A 20,459-nucleotide genomic window follows, 5' to 3' on the forward strand; every position below is an offset into this window, starting at 1 on the left:
GAATGAGATTGGACGTGGCACACTGATGAGAAGGATTATTTGCAATCCCCACGCCTTTAGCATCATTTCAAATGCATTTTTTTTTTATTCTATAAAACACCATAGCTGCCTATTTTGTCTGTCTGTGCTATGGGCTTTATACGGAGAGGTATCTCTGCTAACTCATTAATTTCTCTATATTTTAGGCTGAGTGCCAGTATTATGTGATACATTAAAAAAATTGTTAGTGCCCTAACTGAAGGCAATTCCATCAAGAAAAGTGCCCGATTATAGCCTTAGGATCTGTAAATATTGGCCTGTTTACTGAGAACACTGAGAATTTTGTTGTCTTTAAATGAGAGAGAGAGAAAAAAAATCTCTCTCTCTCTCTATATATATATATATAAATTATACATATATTTACACTATATACATTTTATATATTTTATATATATATAAAATATTTGTTCTCGTGTTATGTTTTTCTGGAAGGGTAGAGTTCCCAGATTCACACTTAAAATTTTTCATAAATATGGTCAACCCTAGGGGATCCCTGGGTGGCTCAGCAGTTTAGCAGCTGCCTTTGGCCCAGGGTATGATCCCGGGGTCCTGGGATCGAGTCCCGTGTCAGGCTCCCTGCTTCTCCCTGTACTTGTGTCTCTGCCTCTCTCGGTCTCTCTATGTCCATCATGAATAAATAAATAAAATCTTAAAAAAAAAAGATGGCCAACTCTGCTTGAAGAACAGCAGGAGAGCACTGTCATGGGTCTCGCATGTCCAAAGAAACGTGACCTTAAAGTCCCTTCTGAAGTGTGCATGCGTTGGCTTTGGAGTGTGTAACGGGGAACGTGGAAGTGGCCATTGTATTGTTTAAGGAGAACCTTGATGGACTCGTGCTGGGTGTGGGATGTAGTCATGGTCAGGAGGTAGCTAATAACTGACCTAAAGTCCCCTGATGTCTCGTTGGTAGGACAACGAGAGAAATAATCAAGGTCGTTGTTCACTTCGTCAGGAGGAGAGCAACAGGGGAAAGAACTGTTTTATTATTCAGAAAACCAGGAATATCGTGTATGGTACGTGCTTCCTAAGCCCATGTCTCTGCCTTTCTGCAGCCGTGGGCCTCGCTGCGTGCCAAGAACCAGCCCTTCCCAGCAATGGCATCAAAATCGGAGACCGGTACATGGTGAACGATGTGCTCTCCTTTCAGTGTGAACCGGGGTACACCTTGCAGGTAACTTCCTTCTGCATGTCGGGAATACGGAGGGTTGGCGCGGGAATCCTTGGGTGGCTCGGGGACGCCAGTGCCAGTGAGCTGCACCCAGAGAGCTGCTTTAGCTGCTCTCCTGCTGTTTGCAAATCCAAGTTGTCACACGGAGCCACGCGTGCTCCTGATGTTCACTCTAGCGTGGAAATAGCTCCTGATGACCAAGCTCTCTTCCGCAGTTCAGCACCCTGTTTTCATGATTACTTTATTTCCAAACGTACGTTCCCCCCGTGAGCATGCAGATGAAATTGTAAGGCACAGAGTGTTGACACGAGTCGCGTTCGTGGCACTCCTGTGGCCTCCAGCGCGAGGTCCGCCCTGAGCCCCGAGTGTGTCCCGCGGGACGGTCGCCGTCCGCTACCTTCTCTAGCAGGTGCTGCGGTGCCCAGGTCACTCCGGGGACTATCGAGGAGTCTCCATCATTTTTTTATAATTTTGTATAAAAGTTTTTTCAGACTTTTATAGCCCAGTGTGTACCAACATTCATCATTTTCTCCGTTACTGTGTTTTCCTGGCTGATCATATATAAGCGTTCTTGCGAAAGAGCGTCTCGGGGTCGTGTGGCGTGATGGCTCCGATTGCCGTTGCCAGCAACGATGTGGGTCATCTCAGGCGCAGGCTACAAGGGCCAGTAGGAATAGTCACGCCTAATTACGTGTCTCCTCTCCGTTTATTTCGGGTAATAGAGTACCTTTTTGGCTGAACGCTCATTACCACGTTGAAGCGGATCGTATTTTAAGGAGAAAGGTCTTAGTTCTGTCCTCCAACAGTTCTGTGGCAAAGTTTGAACAAACGAGTTTGGGAAAGAAAGCAGCAGGCAAGAGTCACAGAGGACGCGGTGGCACGTGGGGACCGCGGGGAGGTCCTTCCCGGCACCGGGGCGCCGTCCTTGCTGGAGCCCGGGGCACAGGCACGGGTGGTGCAGGCCCCAGAGCCACGCTTGCCGCCCCCCGCGCCCCACCCCGGCCGGTAGGGCCTTTCCCGCACCTTCGGGCCCGGAGCACGTCGGTGGGAAGCGCCCGAAGCCTCCTGAGCTGACTGTTTAAGGCAAATCCCAGCCGTGTTCTGGTCTGGAGAATTCCAAGGCCCGGCCCAAGGGCTTCGTTTGTAGGGACCCCCCCACCGCACCAGTCTACTTGGATGTGCCGTCAGTATGTCCCCCCCCACTTTTTTTTCACTTGCTTTATACTCAAAAACACACTCCCACACGTCAATCCTTGCTTCGCTGCCGGGTGTCCGCCGCCTCCTACCCCCCCATGGTGTCGCTGAGCGGCTACCCTGAGGACCTTTTACGAATGACTCCTTTGCAGCCCTCAGAGGAGACAGAAAGGAGGGTCCCGTAGGGCCCTGGCTTACAAAGGGCTGTTGAATCAGGGCTGGCGGACGAGGCCCGGACGCACCTGCGGCACCTGCCCCTGCACCTGCACCTGCGGAGCCCTGGCCCTGCTCATTAGCTCCGGATACAAACGCAAACCAGGCTCTCCCTCCGTCCTGCTGGGGGGCGGGGGCAGCGCTGACTCCACGAGCTGCGGGCTTTGCCTTCACGGGAGCCAAACAGGGGCCCGGGTTTGTTTGTTTGTTTGTTTTTTTAAGTTGCTAAGTGTCAGCAGCACAGTTGCCAACACATCAATGTACCCGGAGGCACAGCGCCTGTGGCGACCGGCGTGCCTTGCACACTTCGCACACGACTGTGCCTGGACGTGCCCGCCCGGGGAGCCTCCTGGACCGGGGACGAGGGTGCCGGCCCCGACACTCAGACGGAACCCGGGATTCCCCTCTTCCCCAGGCCGGTTTCAGTGCTTCTTTACAAGACAAAACGATGAAAATCCTTATGTTAAACTAGTAACTACACAGAGTCCTGTCTCGTGTTGGATCCGTTGTATACATTTCAGCTGGAATCACTAATATAAATCGTTTGTGCCAAAATCCATGAGAGAGTCTGACCGAGGCTGGTAGCCGATGGCCCTCCTCTGGGCAGGCATCTATAACCGCCTTTGCAGGCCTTCGCACTTTACGTTTTCCATAATTCAGGAAGAAATCCATTAAAGATAATTTAACGGACCACAAAATGAGCGCACACCCAGCGTGAACTTTAGCAGGAGCCGCACTGCACGGAACGTCTTCTCTAAGAATAAATATAGCCTCCTTTTGCTGTAATGACTTTTTAACATATCAGATAGTATGAGAAAATGAGTTTTGTGGCAGATGAATCGAGGATGAAATGTTCCCGAGCCTGGGGAATCAGTCTGTCGTTGATAACTGCATTAGTGCAACTTCTTGTTTGATGCGTCCCCAGCGTGCCCGCGAGTATTTAGCATGAATCAAAGATTTGTTTTCAACTGTCTCTGAGCCCGTTGTGGGCGGCAGGTGGAGACTCACAGGATCAGCGCGCAGGGCGGAGAGGACCACCGAGGCCCAAGGAAGAAAAAACAATAAAAACTGATGGTCTGCACAGAGGTGCTCTTTACTGGCTTCCCTTCTAGCGTGAGAGGGATTTTGGCACAAAATGTTCAGAATTTAACCTGCTGCTGTGTGATTAAAAGGATATAATAGGACGGGTCTGTTTTATTTTATTTTTTTTAAGATTGAAAGTTGAAAACTTCATATGTTTAAAGGATAAAGAGACCGTGGGCGATGAGGATTAATTTTATTTTATTTTATTTTATTTTATTTTATTTTATTTTATTTTATTTTACTTTATTTTATTTTACTTTATTTTATTTTATTATTTTATTTTATTTTATTTTATTTTATTTTATTTTTTTATTTTATTTTATTTTATTTTTTATTTTATTTTATTTTATTTTATTATTTTATTTTATTTTATTTTATTTTATTTTATTTTATTATTTTATATTTTTGAGGATTATTTTATTGCCGCCACAATCATTTGGCAGTTTGTGAGGTTGTGTGATAGTAACACGACTATCAGGCCTCCTTCTTCTCTGATGGAGGAACCGACCCAGTTCTCTGTGGGACCATAGGGGCGTGTGAGTCGTGGGTGAACGGGAAGCACGAGGGGACAGCGAAGATGCCTTTCGTGAGCAGATTACGTATCTCTGACCTTCCCCCCTCTGGACCAGCACCTAGTGTTCACAGCCTCCCAGACCGAAAGTTGTAACTTCTGATGATTAAAAAATAGAAAAAAGATGTGTTTTGCCCAAGCCATCCCGTTGAGCAGGGAAAGGGGCATGTCCCAAATAGTCACCGAGAGGGACCCTGCAAGATTTGGGTTTTAGTGAGAAGAATTACAATGGTCATGGGTTTTGGTTTTTTTCTACTTTGATTCCAAGTATGTGATTCATGGACAAACATTAGTGCAATACGTTGCATGATGCCTGGTGTGTCGTTTATAAAGGGAACCACAGAAAGTACGGACGTCCTCGCAGCGGAACTTTGCATTGCTCTTCCTTTGGTCCTGTGACCCTTACCTCCTTTTGTCTCACACAGGGTCGTTCCCACATCTCGTGTATGCCGGGCACCGTCCGTCGCTGGAACTACCCGTCCCCTCTCTGCATTGGTAAGGATGCCCCTCCTAAAAAAAAAAAAAAAAAAAAAAAAAGATGCCCCTCCTGACCCTCCCGATGGCACGTTGCTGTGCACGTGCCCTTAGTACCCTCAGTACCCTCAGTGCCCTCAGTACCACTAGTACCATCAGTACCCTCAGTACCCTCATAAGTACCCTCAGTACCCTCATAAGTACCCTCAGTATCCTCAGTACCCTCATCAGTACCCTCAGTGCCCTCATCAGTACCATCAGTACCCTCAGTACCATCAGTACCCTCAGTACCATCGGTATCCTCAGTACCCTCAGTACCTTACCGATCACATCATCATGCAGGAGGTGTGGCAAATACTGAGCATGCATCTTGTCCCACGGATGTACTAGCTCAGCTTTTCTGTCATCTGTGGACCGACCCCCGTGGATTAGATGTCACATTGCTAGCTCAAGGCACCGAACCAAGGCAAATTACATCCGTACCAGAAGGGCCAGTGGATTAGTTACGTAAGGAACGAACACAGTGGGTCTGGAAGTCTGAGCCGTGTTCCGTGTAGGCCTTTAGACCTCTGGAAAACCGAGTGTCCAGAAACGAAATTCAGAAATACCAATGAATGGATGGATCGGAGGGATAGTGTTTTATAGGAGAAGCAGAGAGACGGCCCCCGTGGATGTGCCCATTAGGATGGGCTCAGCCTGCCTCTTGAGGGAAAGGAGCTCCCAACACAGCATTGCAAGGAGAACAGCCTGGGTCCTGGGCCCACTTAACCTCTTGTGTGGAGGCTGCGGTGGGGGTCCCAGGGCCACCCTGGACACAGCAGGCCCCATACCCACAGCTGTATGTCTGATGCAGAGTCTCTGCTTACAGCTCAGTTGACCACAGGACTGTCGGGTGCTACCCTCACCTTTGCGACTCAGTATACCCTCCCCATCTGCATACCTCCTGCCTTCCCCAAACCCGTTCCCCCTCCAGAACCCCCCTCCTAGGTGACCCCCATGATTATCACCTGTTTTGTGTGGTCTGGATATGACCTCAGCTTCCATATGGTTCCCCTGGGGGCCCACCACTTCAGGGCTCCCCAGTTGTGATTCCCAGCAGCAGTCCTCATCATTAGGGTCTCCCAGCCATCTGGCGCCTCGCAGGCCCCGTCTAGGCAATGGCCATCCCTGGTCACAGGGTCCTGACCTGCGCTCCTGCTTCATCAGGGGAAGAGCTTGCTCCCCACTCGGGGCCTCGCAGCCCTTGGCCTGCTGCACAGCCGCGCCCCGGCCCGGAACAGCACGGCCCAGCTTCATGGGCAGCGGGGGATGCGGCCTGGCACCAGCCCCCTGCCCCCTTCCCGCACTTCCCACAACGCCTACTGCCCCACTGCACGCCTCCAGCGCGGGTGCCCTCCCCGTGCCCTGGGTGGCCCCCCGTCGGGCCCGAGGCAAGCGGACGCACGGCGATGCACCTGCTGCAAATATGTCCACAATATCTTGTTTCTGGGGCCCGAGGGCTGCAGCCACGAGTCTCGCAGCAGTGCCCTGTGAGCACGTAGTCGGCCCTCGGGAGCTGATTCCAGAAGAGCGTCCTGGGCTGGCGGTCGGACCGCATGGCTCATCCCGACAGGGACCGGGGTGCCTCTCCTTATGGAACATCTGCCCTTTCCTTATAGGACATCCATCTTCCTGTTTATTTTTCAACGAAGAACCTTCCCGTAAACTTGAGAATTGAAATATTTTTAACTTTGAACTGAAGTCAGCCCACAACGGGTATTCAGTCAGAGTGTGTCATTGCCGGCACTCTGTTTTGTGTGAGGACATGTTTTATTCAAATAGTTAACCCACGTCAGCCAAGTATAATTGATTTTTATCTTTTATTTAGCTTGTCTCATATATTAGCAAACGTCGAAGATTCAGCAACTCCCGTAGCTAACCTGCTCACTCCTAACTTTTCGCGAGCAGTAGAGGAAGGTTTCTCATTGGAAAACTCACAAACAACCCACGGCAAATCTCAAAGTCCGATCTGAGAGATCGAAAGGGGTCTTGTTTTTTTTGTTGTTGTTGTTGTTTTGTTTTGTTTTTAGCTGTTAGCATCCAGGGAACGCACGCTGGGGGATTTTACGACTAGAAATCCATAGAGATAATCTCTATTTATTAGAGGTCTCAAGCCCTCATGAAGACAGTTTCTATCAAAACACTTCTCTACGGGTTGCAGAGTGTCAAGCGCCATTCTCAGAGCGTAACCAGTGCTATTAACCATTTCAAACATCACCGCAAGCCCCCGAGCGGCCAGGGCGTTTGCCAGGACCCTTCCGCCCAGCTGGCATTCCCTCCACCACGGGGGGCTCTCCAGCAGGGTATGGCCTGGGCCCTGGACTCAAAGTTCCACCTTTTGTCACCAAAAACATCAGGAATCTGCACAAAAGAAGATAAATAAATCCAGTAAGACGTAAGATGCCCAGCTATTTTATGGTGTTAAACACCTCGTCCTTTGGAGACACCATGTTTGCCATGAATTCTCTACATAGGCTACTTCACTCTAAGAAGGGATCTGGGGTGGAGAGCGTTTCTCCAGCAGGAGGGAGGAGGTCAGTTTACCAAATGGTGATGGACAGGTAAGCCCTGGGAAGAAGGCCCAGACTTGATTGTAGGATTGAACAAATATAAAGTAAGACAAGTCCATTGGTGGAGTTTTTTTTTTTTTTTTTTTAATATCACAAAGAGGGAAACAATAGATCGATGCACGTCCGTCGGGAGCCCTGCTGGTACGCCCGCTGGATGGCTTTTGTGTGTTTTAGAGAAACTAAAGTGGGATTACAGTCTTTTGAGATAACTAAGTCCTTGGGGAGCTGGATCATGATTGTTAGAGGAGGTCTGCCCAATGTCTAGGCCCTTTCACAACACCCATAGCTGGCCCATGTGCACCAAGATGTCACCATCAGTGCTGACTTCCATCACCCAGCCACCGGGTCAGCTCCTGTGAGACTGTCCCGGTCCTCAGTTGAAGATGTGCATGGATGCTTATATTCCATGATTCCCAATCTTTTCCTCTTCTTTTTCATAAAAGTCATGTTCAAACTCAAAAGGAAGGGCCCCTTTAAAAATGTCACCTTTGCATCACATCTGTCTTCCTGTTGTTGCCACTGATTTGGCATTTTCACGTCTCTCTCCCCTGTGGTTGGACGTACATATTTACTTCCACCGCGGGATGAGAGCCATGAGGGGAGGAATATTACCGCTGACTATATTCAGGGATGCCCCCCAGACCCCCCAGCCTGCCTTCACCAGCATGGACACACCCATGGGTGAAGTGCATCCCAGAGCCCATATTTCCACTTACCTGATAGTCCCACAAAGCAGGCCCCTGGAGAGCTCATACTCTAACAACACAGCTGACGGTCAGGGCTTTACTGGCATTATTCCCTCATCCCACAAAATTACATTTAATTTTTTTTTTGAAACTACGTCTTTAATAACTTATACAGTGTTGAAACCCAGACTTGGATTCCCTAGCTTGGGCAATTACCATATTCACCAGACCTGATTTTTTTTAAGACTAATTTAGGTTTCTCCCCATATCAAATATATATCAGATAAAGTCTTTCTGTATTGGTGATTAAAAAGAAGAAAAAGACTCCGCTACAGGTCCTAAGTGGAGATTCAGAGATCTCTGAAAGAGGTTTCCTCCAAAACCCAGTTTGCGTAATGAGAACATTGTTAGGATAGCAATAAAGCCTTTTAATGTGACTCCCTGTGAAGAAGTTAGAGCGTTTGCATTATTATATTGAAATATAAGAAACTGACATTTTAATAGGTCACAGGTGGTCAAGGGTTAGAATTTCATCTGCTTTAACGCATATTATTTGACAAGTGTGTTATAAAACCAGCTGTTTCGTTATAGTCAAACCACAGCTACAGTAGCATAAAACGTGAGTAACCCAGATCAGGCCAGACACGGAAGCTTAGTTCTCGCCCCGTCACTACAGTGAGTGTGAGGTTGGCCGGGAGAGCGTGGTTTTGGTGAGCTGCACTCCAAAACGGAACAGAATTCCAAAGGTAATGCCTCCTTGTTAAAACATCGGTCCTGGAACCAATCAGGCTTGGCTTCCTAATCTGTAAAATGGGTAATAATAATAATAATAATAATAATAATACCACCTTTCTTAGGGTTTTGTGAGAATTAAGTCATGCAATGTGTTTACTTGACCTGGAGGGTGGCACGTAGTTACCAGTGAATAAATAGTAGCTGATACTATCACTCAATGCATAGCAGCCCATACCCTGAAAGTCATGGGGATGTTGACTCACATGCATTAAACTGACTGACCTTTCCTGGGTCTCCGTGGCCCGTGTCCCAGAAGCAGACAGTCTTTGAAAACCAGTCTTTGTTCTTCAGTGGTTGAGGTGGAGACGGAGAACCGGACCCGTACATAACGAGTCATTGTATTGTGTGTGTGCTGTAATTAAGGGTAAACCCACTTCTGCAGACTTGCTTTCATGTAGCACAAACCGGGCAGCTGGGATTAAATCCCCTCGGTGGAAAGCAATGACCCCAGCACTAAGCACCCTTGTCCACTTCACAGCAACCTGCGGAGGGACGCTGAGCAGCATGGGGGGTGTGATCTTGAGCCCAGGGTTTCCGGGCGCTTACCCCAACAACCTGGACTGCACCTGGAAGATCGAGCTGCCCATTGGCTACGGTGAGTGAAAGCATTTTCATTCCTAAAAATTCAACTTTTTAATTTGTATCTTGGAAAGAATTCAGCTGAATAAAAAATGCGCCTTACTCTGTTGACGTAACTGTCTTTAATTGAAAGTGGCTTAGAAATTTAAATAAAGCTTTGGCAGAATGACTTCAAGAACAGAAAGTTATTAAAAAATCAATTCGGCCATGCAGCTCTTTTCAAGGCAAATTAAATTAGATGGATGATGATAGAGTGAGCACACGAAGTATAAAATGTAGCATCGCTAATTCAATTATCCATCTCTTTATTTATAATACCACCTTTTATGATCTATTTCTGGAATTCACTGATGGTTGTTGTTTCTTGGGAACGATTTCTAAGGCTTTTTCAGGTTATGGCACGTTTTAGGATTATTCTATAAATTTTTTGTAATTACATATTGCACTGATGTAGGTTCATGGAAATGGCTTTTTATAATATTTAGTTTCAAACTTTCTGGTTATCCACCTTAAATAATTAATAATTTTAATTGTTGTGGACACTGAGATCTCATTATGACCTTTTCCAGAAATTCATAGTCTTCGTGAAATTTTGATTCCCTACCAGTACTTTCCTTGTCTGCATCATGATGTCCTTCATATCCGATCTCATTAATTTGGGTTTTCTCCATTTGTGATTTTCTCCAAAACACACCTGGGAAGGTGCACCAAGGTAGGCCCTCACTGAGTGTCCTAGTAAATAGTGATTGAGAACTTACACATTAAGTGAAATGTTAGTTGAATGATGAACTTAAGCCTAAGTGGAAATCAGTGCCCTAGAAGATCATATTTTTTATTAGGTTTTCTAAACTTTGCCTTAAGAACCTATGCCCAGGATGGCAGCAGCAGGAGTGCAGAATGGAGAGGAAGGGTTCACCTGCTCGGCAGAAAGCAGCCAAGAGGAATCGTAGGCAGGAGGGCCTGGCAGGCGTCAGTCAGGTGTGCGATTGTGGACACACTGTGGACAGACATGGAGTGTGACACCAGGGAACAGGGGAGCGTGGAAGGGCATCCCCGCTGGGGAGACCTCATGGGAGTCCATGTCCATTGGGGTTTTTAAGGGGCCAGCCAGGGGATGAGTAGAATTAGGAAGGGGAGAGATCACTAAAGGATTACAGAGGCTCTCTATCTCTTCCAGGTTTTTGTGTAGTTTTGTTTTTTGATCATCAACTCTCTGAGCATTGGGGAAGTAGTTCTGCGCTGTGTTGAACCAGCATTAACTCAGCTATTCTCAAAAGCAGGGTCTGTTTCCATTCCCTGGGGATCTGAAGGTGTGGATGTGTTTGATACGATGGTTGAGTCAGTGGTGGGGTTGGATGGGGATGGGCCATACCTGCGACCCACCCTATTCCAACACAGCCTTAAGGCCCCTGAGGGTCAGAGGCTTATTAGACAAATGACCACAATAGTTAAAAGCAGAGAGTCAGAGAACTGCAGGCCCACTGCAGTGCTGACTCTGGTGGGGCATGGTCTACAGAATGGGAAATGTGCGTTTCTCATCTTAAAAACCAAAAGAGCCCCGTAGGGTTATCGTGAGGGCTAACTAAAACAATTCACGTATGTAGCCCAGGTCTTGGCCGTGTAAACAGAAACAACAGAAAACAAAGAAGTCAGGTGTATTTTTTTATTATTATTATTCCAAATATTTCCCACTTTCCTTTCAGATCTCATGAGAAATACATTATTCATGAATGGATATAAATATTTTATTAACTTGTTTTTCCAACTTGACCATTCTGTGATTGAAAAGGTTATAGTCTGGCATTTTTCCTTATGTTGCTCATGCATAAGCCAATATGAAAGATAATAATTCAGGGGGAAAAATGAGTCACCTTGTCTTACGGTCATGATCTATGAACTCAAACAAAATATCTATTTAAAGAAATATCAGAATGAGAAAAAAGATTTATGAAATGTTATAATTAAAATAATTTAATTCTTTAAATGTTTGATATTGCATAGTATTGGGTTTTGGAAACATCCTGAAGAAAAGGCGAAAGTAGTAAATTTTAGGTCATAAATCCTAAATACATACAAAATAGTATCACCGTCCCTGGCTTTTTAGAATGGATGTAGTTATGCTTCAGAATACAGTTGAGCCATGAACAACCTGGGGCTTGGGGTGCTGACCTCTGCATAGTCAAAGTTCCAAGTATGACTTTTGATTCCACAAAAACTTAATTCCTAGTAGCCTACTCTAGACCAGAAGCCTATGAACATATATGTTGTATGTTATATTTGTATCATGTACTGTATTCCTACAATAAAGTGAGCTAGAGAAAAAGAAAAGTCATTAAGAAAATATTAAGAAAGAGAAGATACACGTACGGTTCTGTAATGTAAAAAATCTGCATATAGACGGACCCATACAGTTCAAGCCTGGGTTGTTCAAGAATCGACTGTGATATTAAAGATTAAATGTAATGCACCAGGTCCGCTTGTGATAAAATTTATAATCTCTAAATATCCTTCTAAACATGAAGTCACGAATTTAGGGAGAAGGCATGTAAGTGGTGGTAGGTCCCTCGACATGGTGAATATTTAGGATTTTCTGTCCTTGCTACAAAAGCTTTCTGAGGTTTAAAAATTTACAGGGCATTTTGCTGATGTCGAGAAAACTCCACAGCCTCGCTTTCAACCCTTCAGGAGATTCTTGAAACTCTTTAGTAAATTAATTTTGTCTATTCCTGGTCTTCTTTTATCTCTGACTCTTCTCCATCATAATGATGTGGCTAAAAACACCATCTCCCCTCTCAAAGGCACACGTTTAAGCTCCACATTTTCAGCTTCATGTGATGTATTTTCATCTGGGGCATCTGAAGGGGTCACAGACTCCGTTCAAATGCAGATTCATCACTTTCTTCCTCTCCTTTGCTCGGTGTCTTCCATAGTGGATTCTCCTAGTTGGTTCCTCTCCATATCTCTCCATATCTCCAGCACTCCCGTTTCCCCGGGACTTCCCTCCCCCTCGACCTTAGCAGCAGGTTCTTCCCCGGGCCTCCCAAATCAGAGGTAAACATCAGATCACTCCCCTGGAATTTTGAGAAAGTAAGTTTGGGTTTGAAACCCAGGAATCTGTAAGTTTAAGTTAAACATTCCAAAGGTTTCTTATTAAGGAAAAAAAAAAAACAAAACAAAACAAGGGGCACCCGGGTGGCTCAGTGGTTGGCCATCTGCCTTCAGCTCAGGCCGTGACTCCGAAGTCTCGGGATCAAATCCCACATCAGGCTCCCCTCAGGGAGCCTGCTTCTTCCTCTGCCTGGGTCTCTGCCACTCTCTGCATCTCTCATGAATAAATACATAAAATCTTAAAAAAAAAAAAAAGCATAGCAACGATGACCATCATTGCCCTTCATGATAATTTCTTCCCTCTTTGATCTCCCATATTGTGTCCTATTAGCACCAAACTTCAGGATGATTCTGGAACCTTCCTTGCAATTACCACCCAGGACAGGGCTTCTGTGTTCTCAGTGGAACAGGGAGGTTGGAGAGATACGTTTCTATGGATGTCACAGCAATTGACCTGGGAAATCCCCGTCGTTAGGATGATCTTGGTAGGAGAGATATTTGCTCCTTCAAGGCATAACGTGATGGGTATTTAGTATGAGGTAGAGTTAACCGGCTCTTCCAAGTGAACATGCGCATCGGCGCGTCGCTATCGCAGCTCACTGCCCACGCCTGCCCTAGATCTCCTGCGTGTGTGTGTGTGTGTGTGTGTGTGTGTAGGGGATTCTTCTAACGCCCCTTGTTCTGTCTGAGGTTTGGGAGACCATTTCAAGCAAAGTATGTGGCAGCATCAATGAGGGAAGTTCATCAGGAAATGGGCACATAGGAAACTCACTCACATAAAACACAAAGAGGGCAGCTTCCTGCAAATACGTAGCTAAACTCGAAGCACCAAATAACGAGGAAAGTGACTGCTTAGACCAGCAGGTCTCAGATTTCACCATGTGCAGGAATCCCTGGCAGGAGTCAAGTTGTTACGATGAAATCCCGGTGGCTGGTCCCTCCGAGCTGTGTCTCCACACTGCTGGCCAGACGTGGAAGGGGGATCCAGAGTTTTCTTAAAAATAAATTCCATTTCAATAATAATAATAATAATAATAAATAATAAATAAATAAAATAAATTGCATTTCAATATTTTTAAGGTTGATTTTCTCATTTCTTCAAATGCTACCCCAAGTATCTGCACCTGCATCCCTGTGTTCCTAATTTTCAGTCGTGGTTTCTGGCTGCTTGGGGCAGTGAGGACTATCGTTCTGGTAAACACCGATGATTCCAGGCCCACCAGCTGCCTGTATAATACGCTTCTGCAGATCATGATACCGTTGCCCTTCTTGATGGTTTTCATTCATGGGGGGTTTTGTCGGGGGTTTTGAATCTGCCCGTACAGTGGGGTTGCATGGGACCGATAGAGTGTCAGATCCATTACGTAAGCAGCTACCAGCTCAGTCAGATAATTCTTGTGATTATCCCATTCCCTCCCAGGCCCATGGGTCAGTCGAGAGTTTAATTAAACAGGCTAGATAATTAGTTGCTTTGGTGCTACGTGCCAACCACCGTCGTCTCGCCTTCCTAACTACTCGTTCCAGTGACAGCTATTTCCTACATCCCACCCCAGGGAGAGAACGTGGCTCTCCCAGTGGTGGAGCGACTCTGAGCTGAGGGGCAGGTAGCAGGTGTCCTGGGCGCTCCTGTCTGGGTAGAAAACTTAGCACTATCAGTCACTGGTGCTATGACTTTGCACAACTTACCACCTGTTTTTGACCTTCATTTCCTTATCTTTAAATTAAATATCACCGGGGCACCTGGGTGGCTCAGTCGGTTAAGCATCTGCCTTCAGCTCAGGACGTGGTCTCAGGGTCCCAGGGTCCAGCCCTACATGGAGATCCCTGCTCAGTGGGGAGCCTGCCTCTCCCTGTCCCTGTCCCTCTCCCTGTCCCTCTGCCCCTGCTCCTACTGTCTCTCTCTCTCTCTCTCGTTCTCTCTCATGCATGTGCTCTCTAATAAATAATTTAAATCATTTTTTAAAAAATGATAGAATAAATAAATAAATAAATAAATAAATAAATAAATAAATATCATAGAATATGACGCTCACAGGGCTGTTCTGAAATAATGCAAATGCCTGATACGGAGCAGGTGTTATTGGACTGTGAGCTGCTTTTCATTGTTACACCAAATTCTCTGGAGATTTCCACAGATCTTTTTTGTTGCTGTCTTGTGTGGCTTTGGCACAAGCGTAATCGACACACAATGCCTGTCTCTATTTTCTGGATTTTTTCCAAAGTCACAGCCGTCAGCAGAAATGCCACCATGCTTTTTGTTGGTTTTTGCTTTATCGTTGCGTTTCATACCTAAAATCCACTGCACTGACTTTGCCTGCCACGCTGTTCAAAAGGACCATGTCCTTGACCATCCAGGGCCGGCGTAGGGAAGCTATAACGAGTGCTTCGGAACATTCACACGGCTCTGAAACTCTGATCTCCTTTGCCGTGGGTTCATTATGCACAGGGGATGCTAAATAGAGCACTTCATATTCACAAGGTCTATCGGCTAAAAAATGGGGGTTTAACTCAGGAGTCATGGTCACATTACTATTTAAAGTTTTGTCAAATCCAAAGTCAAAATGTCTTTGTGCGGACGACGTTTACTGACACTTAATTTTCGGTGGGAACAATAATCAGAGGGGCACGAAGATCATGTGCTGTGTAAATTCCACCAAATGGACGTTCAGATTGATTTTCCTGTTGTAATAACACTTTTTCTTCCTTCGGCGTTTTGTGAGATAATAAAAGGTTAGCTAAGTTATGCGTACATCAATCCCTTCATTTCGGCTTCGTGGTGTCAAACTGGACACAAGTCTCTGAAATTCAGATAGCTGAATAATCCCATTTTAAACCAGATTAGCACTGGGCTGTGTTCAGTTCCATTTCCCGATGTGTATGAGGCGGTTTGATACGTGGCTGCGTACTTTATCCTGCTTAAAATGCTAATTTTCCCCCTAAATTCATAATTGCCCTAATTCTGTTTCCATCTGAAGTTTAATTCCAAATCAGATAAGGGCCACGTTTGCTGTTTCCTTCCCTCTGAGATATTGGCCGTCTTTAATGCTTTGCCCCCTTGATCGGCTTGCTGACCTCCAGTCTTTCTTGACTGCGTCATTCCATGAATTTCAAGCTGTACATCTGGGTAAATCTGCGGAGGTCCGCGCGTGCACATCTGAAACGAGCCTCTCGTAAGCCATTTCCTTGCTACTTGATTTGATACCCACCTCGTGAACGAGTCTTGCAAGCGTCTGATCTCGCCCTAGCTCCCTGCGCGCTTGGGGCACTTCGGGGCACAGAGGGAAACGGCAGGAACTCGGCGGCTGCTGGTGGTTGTTCTCGTGGCAGCCTCTGCACCCTGCCTCGTGGGGACACGTGGGACGGGTGTCCCCGGATCTCTGTAGACCACGGGGCTCAGCGGCCCCGACCTAGTCACATACTCAAAACAAGAGTTGCCTACTACAGTTTCCTTATTAGTAACAGAACTCTTATCAGATCTGGCGGCCGTCCTACAAAGCTGGGTTTCTGATTCAACAATGGGCGTGCGGGGGCACAGCCAGCACTGACGTGTGGCCTACTACATGGGCTGGTACCTCGGCTCCCGTGGCCATGGGGGGCGGTCAGAACTGGGGGACAGACAGGGCCATGAGCCCTTCCTCCCTCCTCCTCCTTCTGTCTCTCCTTGCGTCTCTCCTTCCCTCTCTCCTTCTCTCTCTGTCTCATCCTCTCTCAATCCCTCTTTCTTTTTTTTTTTCTTCTTCCAAATTTCTTTTGACCAACATATTTGCTGAAATTTAGGGGGAAAAAAATTCGCTGATGGTTCTTCAACGAAGAGAATTATTTGACATTTTTAAATATTTACAGGAATGTTTTAAGTCAATGGCATTGCTCCCCGCTCCTGTATTGCACGTGACATTGGGGTGGCCGAGACCAAGGCTGACGGGGTCCCCCCTTCCCAATGGCTCATGAGCTGCTTATCTATAGATTCCGACTAGGTGGGGATCCCTGGGTGGCGCAGCGGTTTGGCGCCTGCCTTTGGCCCAGGGCGCGATCCTGGAGACCCGGGATCGAATCCCACATCAGGCTCCCTGCATGGAGCCTGCTTCTCCCTCTGCCTGTGTCTCTGCCTCTCTCTCTCTCTCTCTGTGTGACTATCATAAATAAATAAATTTAAAAAAAATAAAAAAAAAAGATTCCGACTAGGTCACATGAATTTAGTTACTCATTGTAAGATGATTCTAAGTTCTGGTTGACTGGTTAAAGATCTTTCCCTCAGACCAGGTTTTTCTCTTGCCATTTGCTTCCTTCTCCCCTTCCTAGAGTTTCTCGTGTTCTCTTATTTTTTTTTAAATTTATTTTATTCATTTATTTTTTAGCAACCTCTACAGCCAAGGTGGAGCTTGAACTCATGACTCTGAGATCAAGAGTCTCATGCCCTTCCAGCTGAGCCAGCCAGGCTCCCTCTGAGGCTCCCCACATTCCCTTCACCCCTTCCCTCCTCTTACAGTCAAGGTTGAACAGTGTTAACACAATCAGTCCTCTCCAGTAAGAACTGGAGCATTTCCAGCGTCCTGAGCGGGTTAGCTCTTGTTAAACCAGGAAAGTGAGCTCTTTGTCACCAGCCCCGGGTGTAAGCCTAGCTCTGCTGGCCCCACGCTGCCCTGGCCGTGACACCCAACATCGCTGACCTTGCTCACCTGCCAAATTATGAGGATGCTCATAAGGACTTTGCTGGTACCTGTGAGGGACGTGTCAGCTGGTAACCTGGAGCCCCTGCGCGGTGGTCGGCCTCCCACTGAGGCCAAACACAAAGGACCGTGGCTGAGTCTCCTGCGCCTCCTCGTGAAGTTTTCTCCACAATTCATAAAATCGTTTTTCTTGGCTGACTTCAAATGTCCTGAGCGCTGTGTGTCTCTTTCCTACGTCACGTGAACTGTCCTTGTTCCTTTTGCACTGAGTTCTGCTTGTGATACCCGGATTCCCGTCAATACCCAAGTAGACACGTTTGCTTTAGTTCCTCTCTGCCCTTGTACTTAAGTCAGACAGCCCAGGGACGCATCGTCTTCAGTTTTCCAAACTCACAAAGCCCGTGTTGACTACATTAGATGAAAAGTAAAGATAAAGCTCCTCTTACCAACCAAGAGCAGAGGAACAGCACATAGTCAAGCTTTTGTTATGAGTTGGGAGAATAACCGGTAATGGCTCTTGGATTTCTCAATGTAAGCTTTACAGACCTAAATTAATGGCATGAATTTGTGTAAAAATGAACACCAGACCCAGCGCTTTGTTATCACACGGGTGTTGGTCCAGCTCTGCTGGCCCCGGGCTGCACTGGACGGGACCCCTAGCCTCTGTGAGCCTTACCTCAGCCTGTCCAATCATTTTATTATTTATTTATTTATTTATTTATTTATTTATTTATTTATTTATTTTAAAAAATGTCACAAAGTTGCAACAAGTGACTGTTAAATATCCCTCTACATTCCCCTAAATTGTCCTCCACGATGAATATAACAGCAGTGACATTGGTCATGCGGACGGTCTCGGCGTGTGACCTGAGCCAGGCTGTTGGGTGGAAGCGTGTCAGTGGCAGTGGGTCCCCGGGTTGGCTTCCTTGCCCACGTCCATGACTTGCTTTTTTATGTGCTCATGACGCAGTTGAAGCAATCACTTGCTAAAACTAACAAATCCCTTGTGCGGTGGGATCATCATCCATTTAAAAGCCACTTTGAAAGGCTGTCGCGTTTCTTTAGACCCATTTGGGTTTCTTTCTTGAGAAAGTTGTCAAGTAGCTCGCGGATGATTAGACGTAGTTACAACCTTGTGTTTTTGGCTGGAATAGTTGTACAGAGCTGGACAGCCATTGCCGAGCTTGAGCGCGGTCGCTCTCCTGCGGACTCCGCCTGTAGCGCTCTGTGATATAAGGCCGGCGATCATACGTCACAAATAGCTTGATTTTAGGGACGTTGATTACATCAACAAAGGTCACACCACCAGTGGGCGGTGCAGGTGACGGGGAACCAACATGCGCTGGAACGGGAGCTGTGTGCTCCCCGCCACTACGACCGCCCGGCCTCCCAGAGAACCCTGTGCGCGGAGACTAACCCAATTTTAATCACTTCCGGTAAGCACTGATCTGCTACATTCTGCCATTGACTTTCATTCACCGTGCATATTTTTCCCTAGGTGCACACATTCAGTTTCTGAATTTTTCCACGGAAGCGAATCACGACTACCTGGAAATTCAAAACGGGCCGTACCACACGAGCCCGACCATCGGGCAGTTCAGCGGCGCCGACCCCCCGTCCGCCCTGCTCAGCACGACACACGAGACGCTCATCCGCTTCTACAGCGACCATTCCCAGAACCGGCAGGGGTTTAAACTCGCTTACCAAGGTAGGAACGCGCAGGCCGCATGAACCCGCTCGCTGGTGACGGTCGCGGGCGCCAGGGCCTCTGCCTCCCTGGGTGCGTGGCACAGCCGGGCCGGGCCGGCCGCGTGGACAGGGAGCCCGGGCGCCCCCCGCGCACCTTCCCTCCTGGCCCGCCCGCGTCACAGCCCTCCCCTGTCGCTGTCCTCTGAGCCGCTGGCCCACGGGGCCCTTCCCGGCTACGTCGCGGTCGCTGGACTCCCGGTGGCAGCGGGGCAGGCAGCGGCTCTCGCACCCTGGGCCTTGTCTCAACTCAAAATACGGTTAACGGTGTTGTTCGTGCCATTTCAACTTATGTCAGAAAAACACAGACCCAGTGAATGAGCTTCACGTTTTTTTTTTTTTAACCATCTAAACATGAGACTTTACAACAAATTTGATTCAGGCATTATCAAACCATTTCTGACACGGGAAAAAGTTCACAATTTTCATCTCATGCCACATAATTTAGCTGGCCTTTCTTGAAAATTGCCAAATCAAATGAAGCTGAAAATGTCAACAACAGAGCTCTTCTCTCTTGTGTTTTGACCGTGACTAAGTCACTTGCTTTCATTAATCTTAGAGACTGTCTTTGAAGTTAGGGGCTTTCCTATTTTCTTACTGGAAAGGGATGGTGTTTTATGTCGAGGTTTCAGACGTTGTCACTGAAGTTGTTACTTAAATATAAGACGCACGTTTAGGTTTCCGAATTCGGGGGTCTCTTAAAATACAAAATCCAGGGAGGAGGCAAAGAGAGAGGCAAGAAAGGCTGGCCAGCGAGGAAGAGGCGGGCCGGACCCCTGTGCCCGCGGCGCCCCGACTGCTCCCTCATCCCCGATGCCCTCAGGAAGGTGTCATCTCCTGCTCGAGAGGTGCATGCACACACAGGTGCACACACAGGTGCACACACACAGGTGTACACACACAAGTGCACATGCACAGGTGTATACACAGCTATACATAGGTGCACACACAGGTGTGCACACACAGGTGCACACACAGATACACAGGTGTGCACACACAGGTGCACACACAGATACACAGGTGTACACACAGTGCACACACAGATACAAATGCACAGGTGCACACACAGGTATATAGACAGGTACTCACAGGTGTACACACATATGCAGGTGTCCACACCAATGTACACACACAGGTGCACACATGTGCAGGTACACATGCACAGGCATACACATACAAGTGCAAACATGCAGGTTCACACACATGTCCATACGTGCAGGTACACACACAGGTATACACACAAGTGCACGTGCACACACAGGTATACACATAAGTGCAGGTGCATGCACAGGTGTACACATGGGTACACACACAGGTGCACACACAAGTGTACACATGTGCAGGTACATATACGGGTACACAGACAGGTGTATACATACACAGGCACACACAGGTGCATACCTGCAAGTGCACACACAGCCCTATACATGTGCAGGTGCACACACAGGTATGCACATGCACAGGTGTACACATGAGTACACACAGGGGTACACACACAGGTGTACACACATGTGCAGGTACACATAC

General features: G+C 47.2%; 1 protein-coding gene across 1 annotated transcript in view; it reads left to right on the plus strand.

Moving 5' to 3' along the window:
• Positions 1 to 20,459, plus strand: part of CSMD1 (CUB and Sushi multiple domains 1) — a 1,869,137-nt gene that overhangs the window by 1,682,938 nt on the left and 165,740 nt on the right. The window contains exons 38-41 of the mRNA XM_049095299.1: positions 1,092 to 1,210; positions 4,694 to 4,763; positions 9,311 to 9,427; positions 18,685 to 18,894. Of these exons, the coding sequence (XP_048951256.1) occupies positions 1,092 to 1,210; positions 4,694 to 4,763; positions 9,311 to 9,427; positions 18,685 to 18,894 (516 nt within the window). The remainder of the gene's footprint in view (positions 1 to 1,091; positions 1,211 to 4,693; positions 4,764 to 9,310; positions 9,428 to 18,684; positions 18,895 to 20,459) is intronic.

This window comes from Canis lupus, chromosome 16 (genome assembly GCF_003254725.2).
Source record: "Canis lupus dingo isolate Sandy chromosome 16, ASM325472v2, whole genome shotgun sequence".
In the NCBI taxonomy this organism is placed as follows: domain Eukaryota; kingdom Metazoa; phylum Chordata; class Mammalia; order Carnivora; family Canidae; genus Canis; species Canis lupus.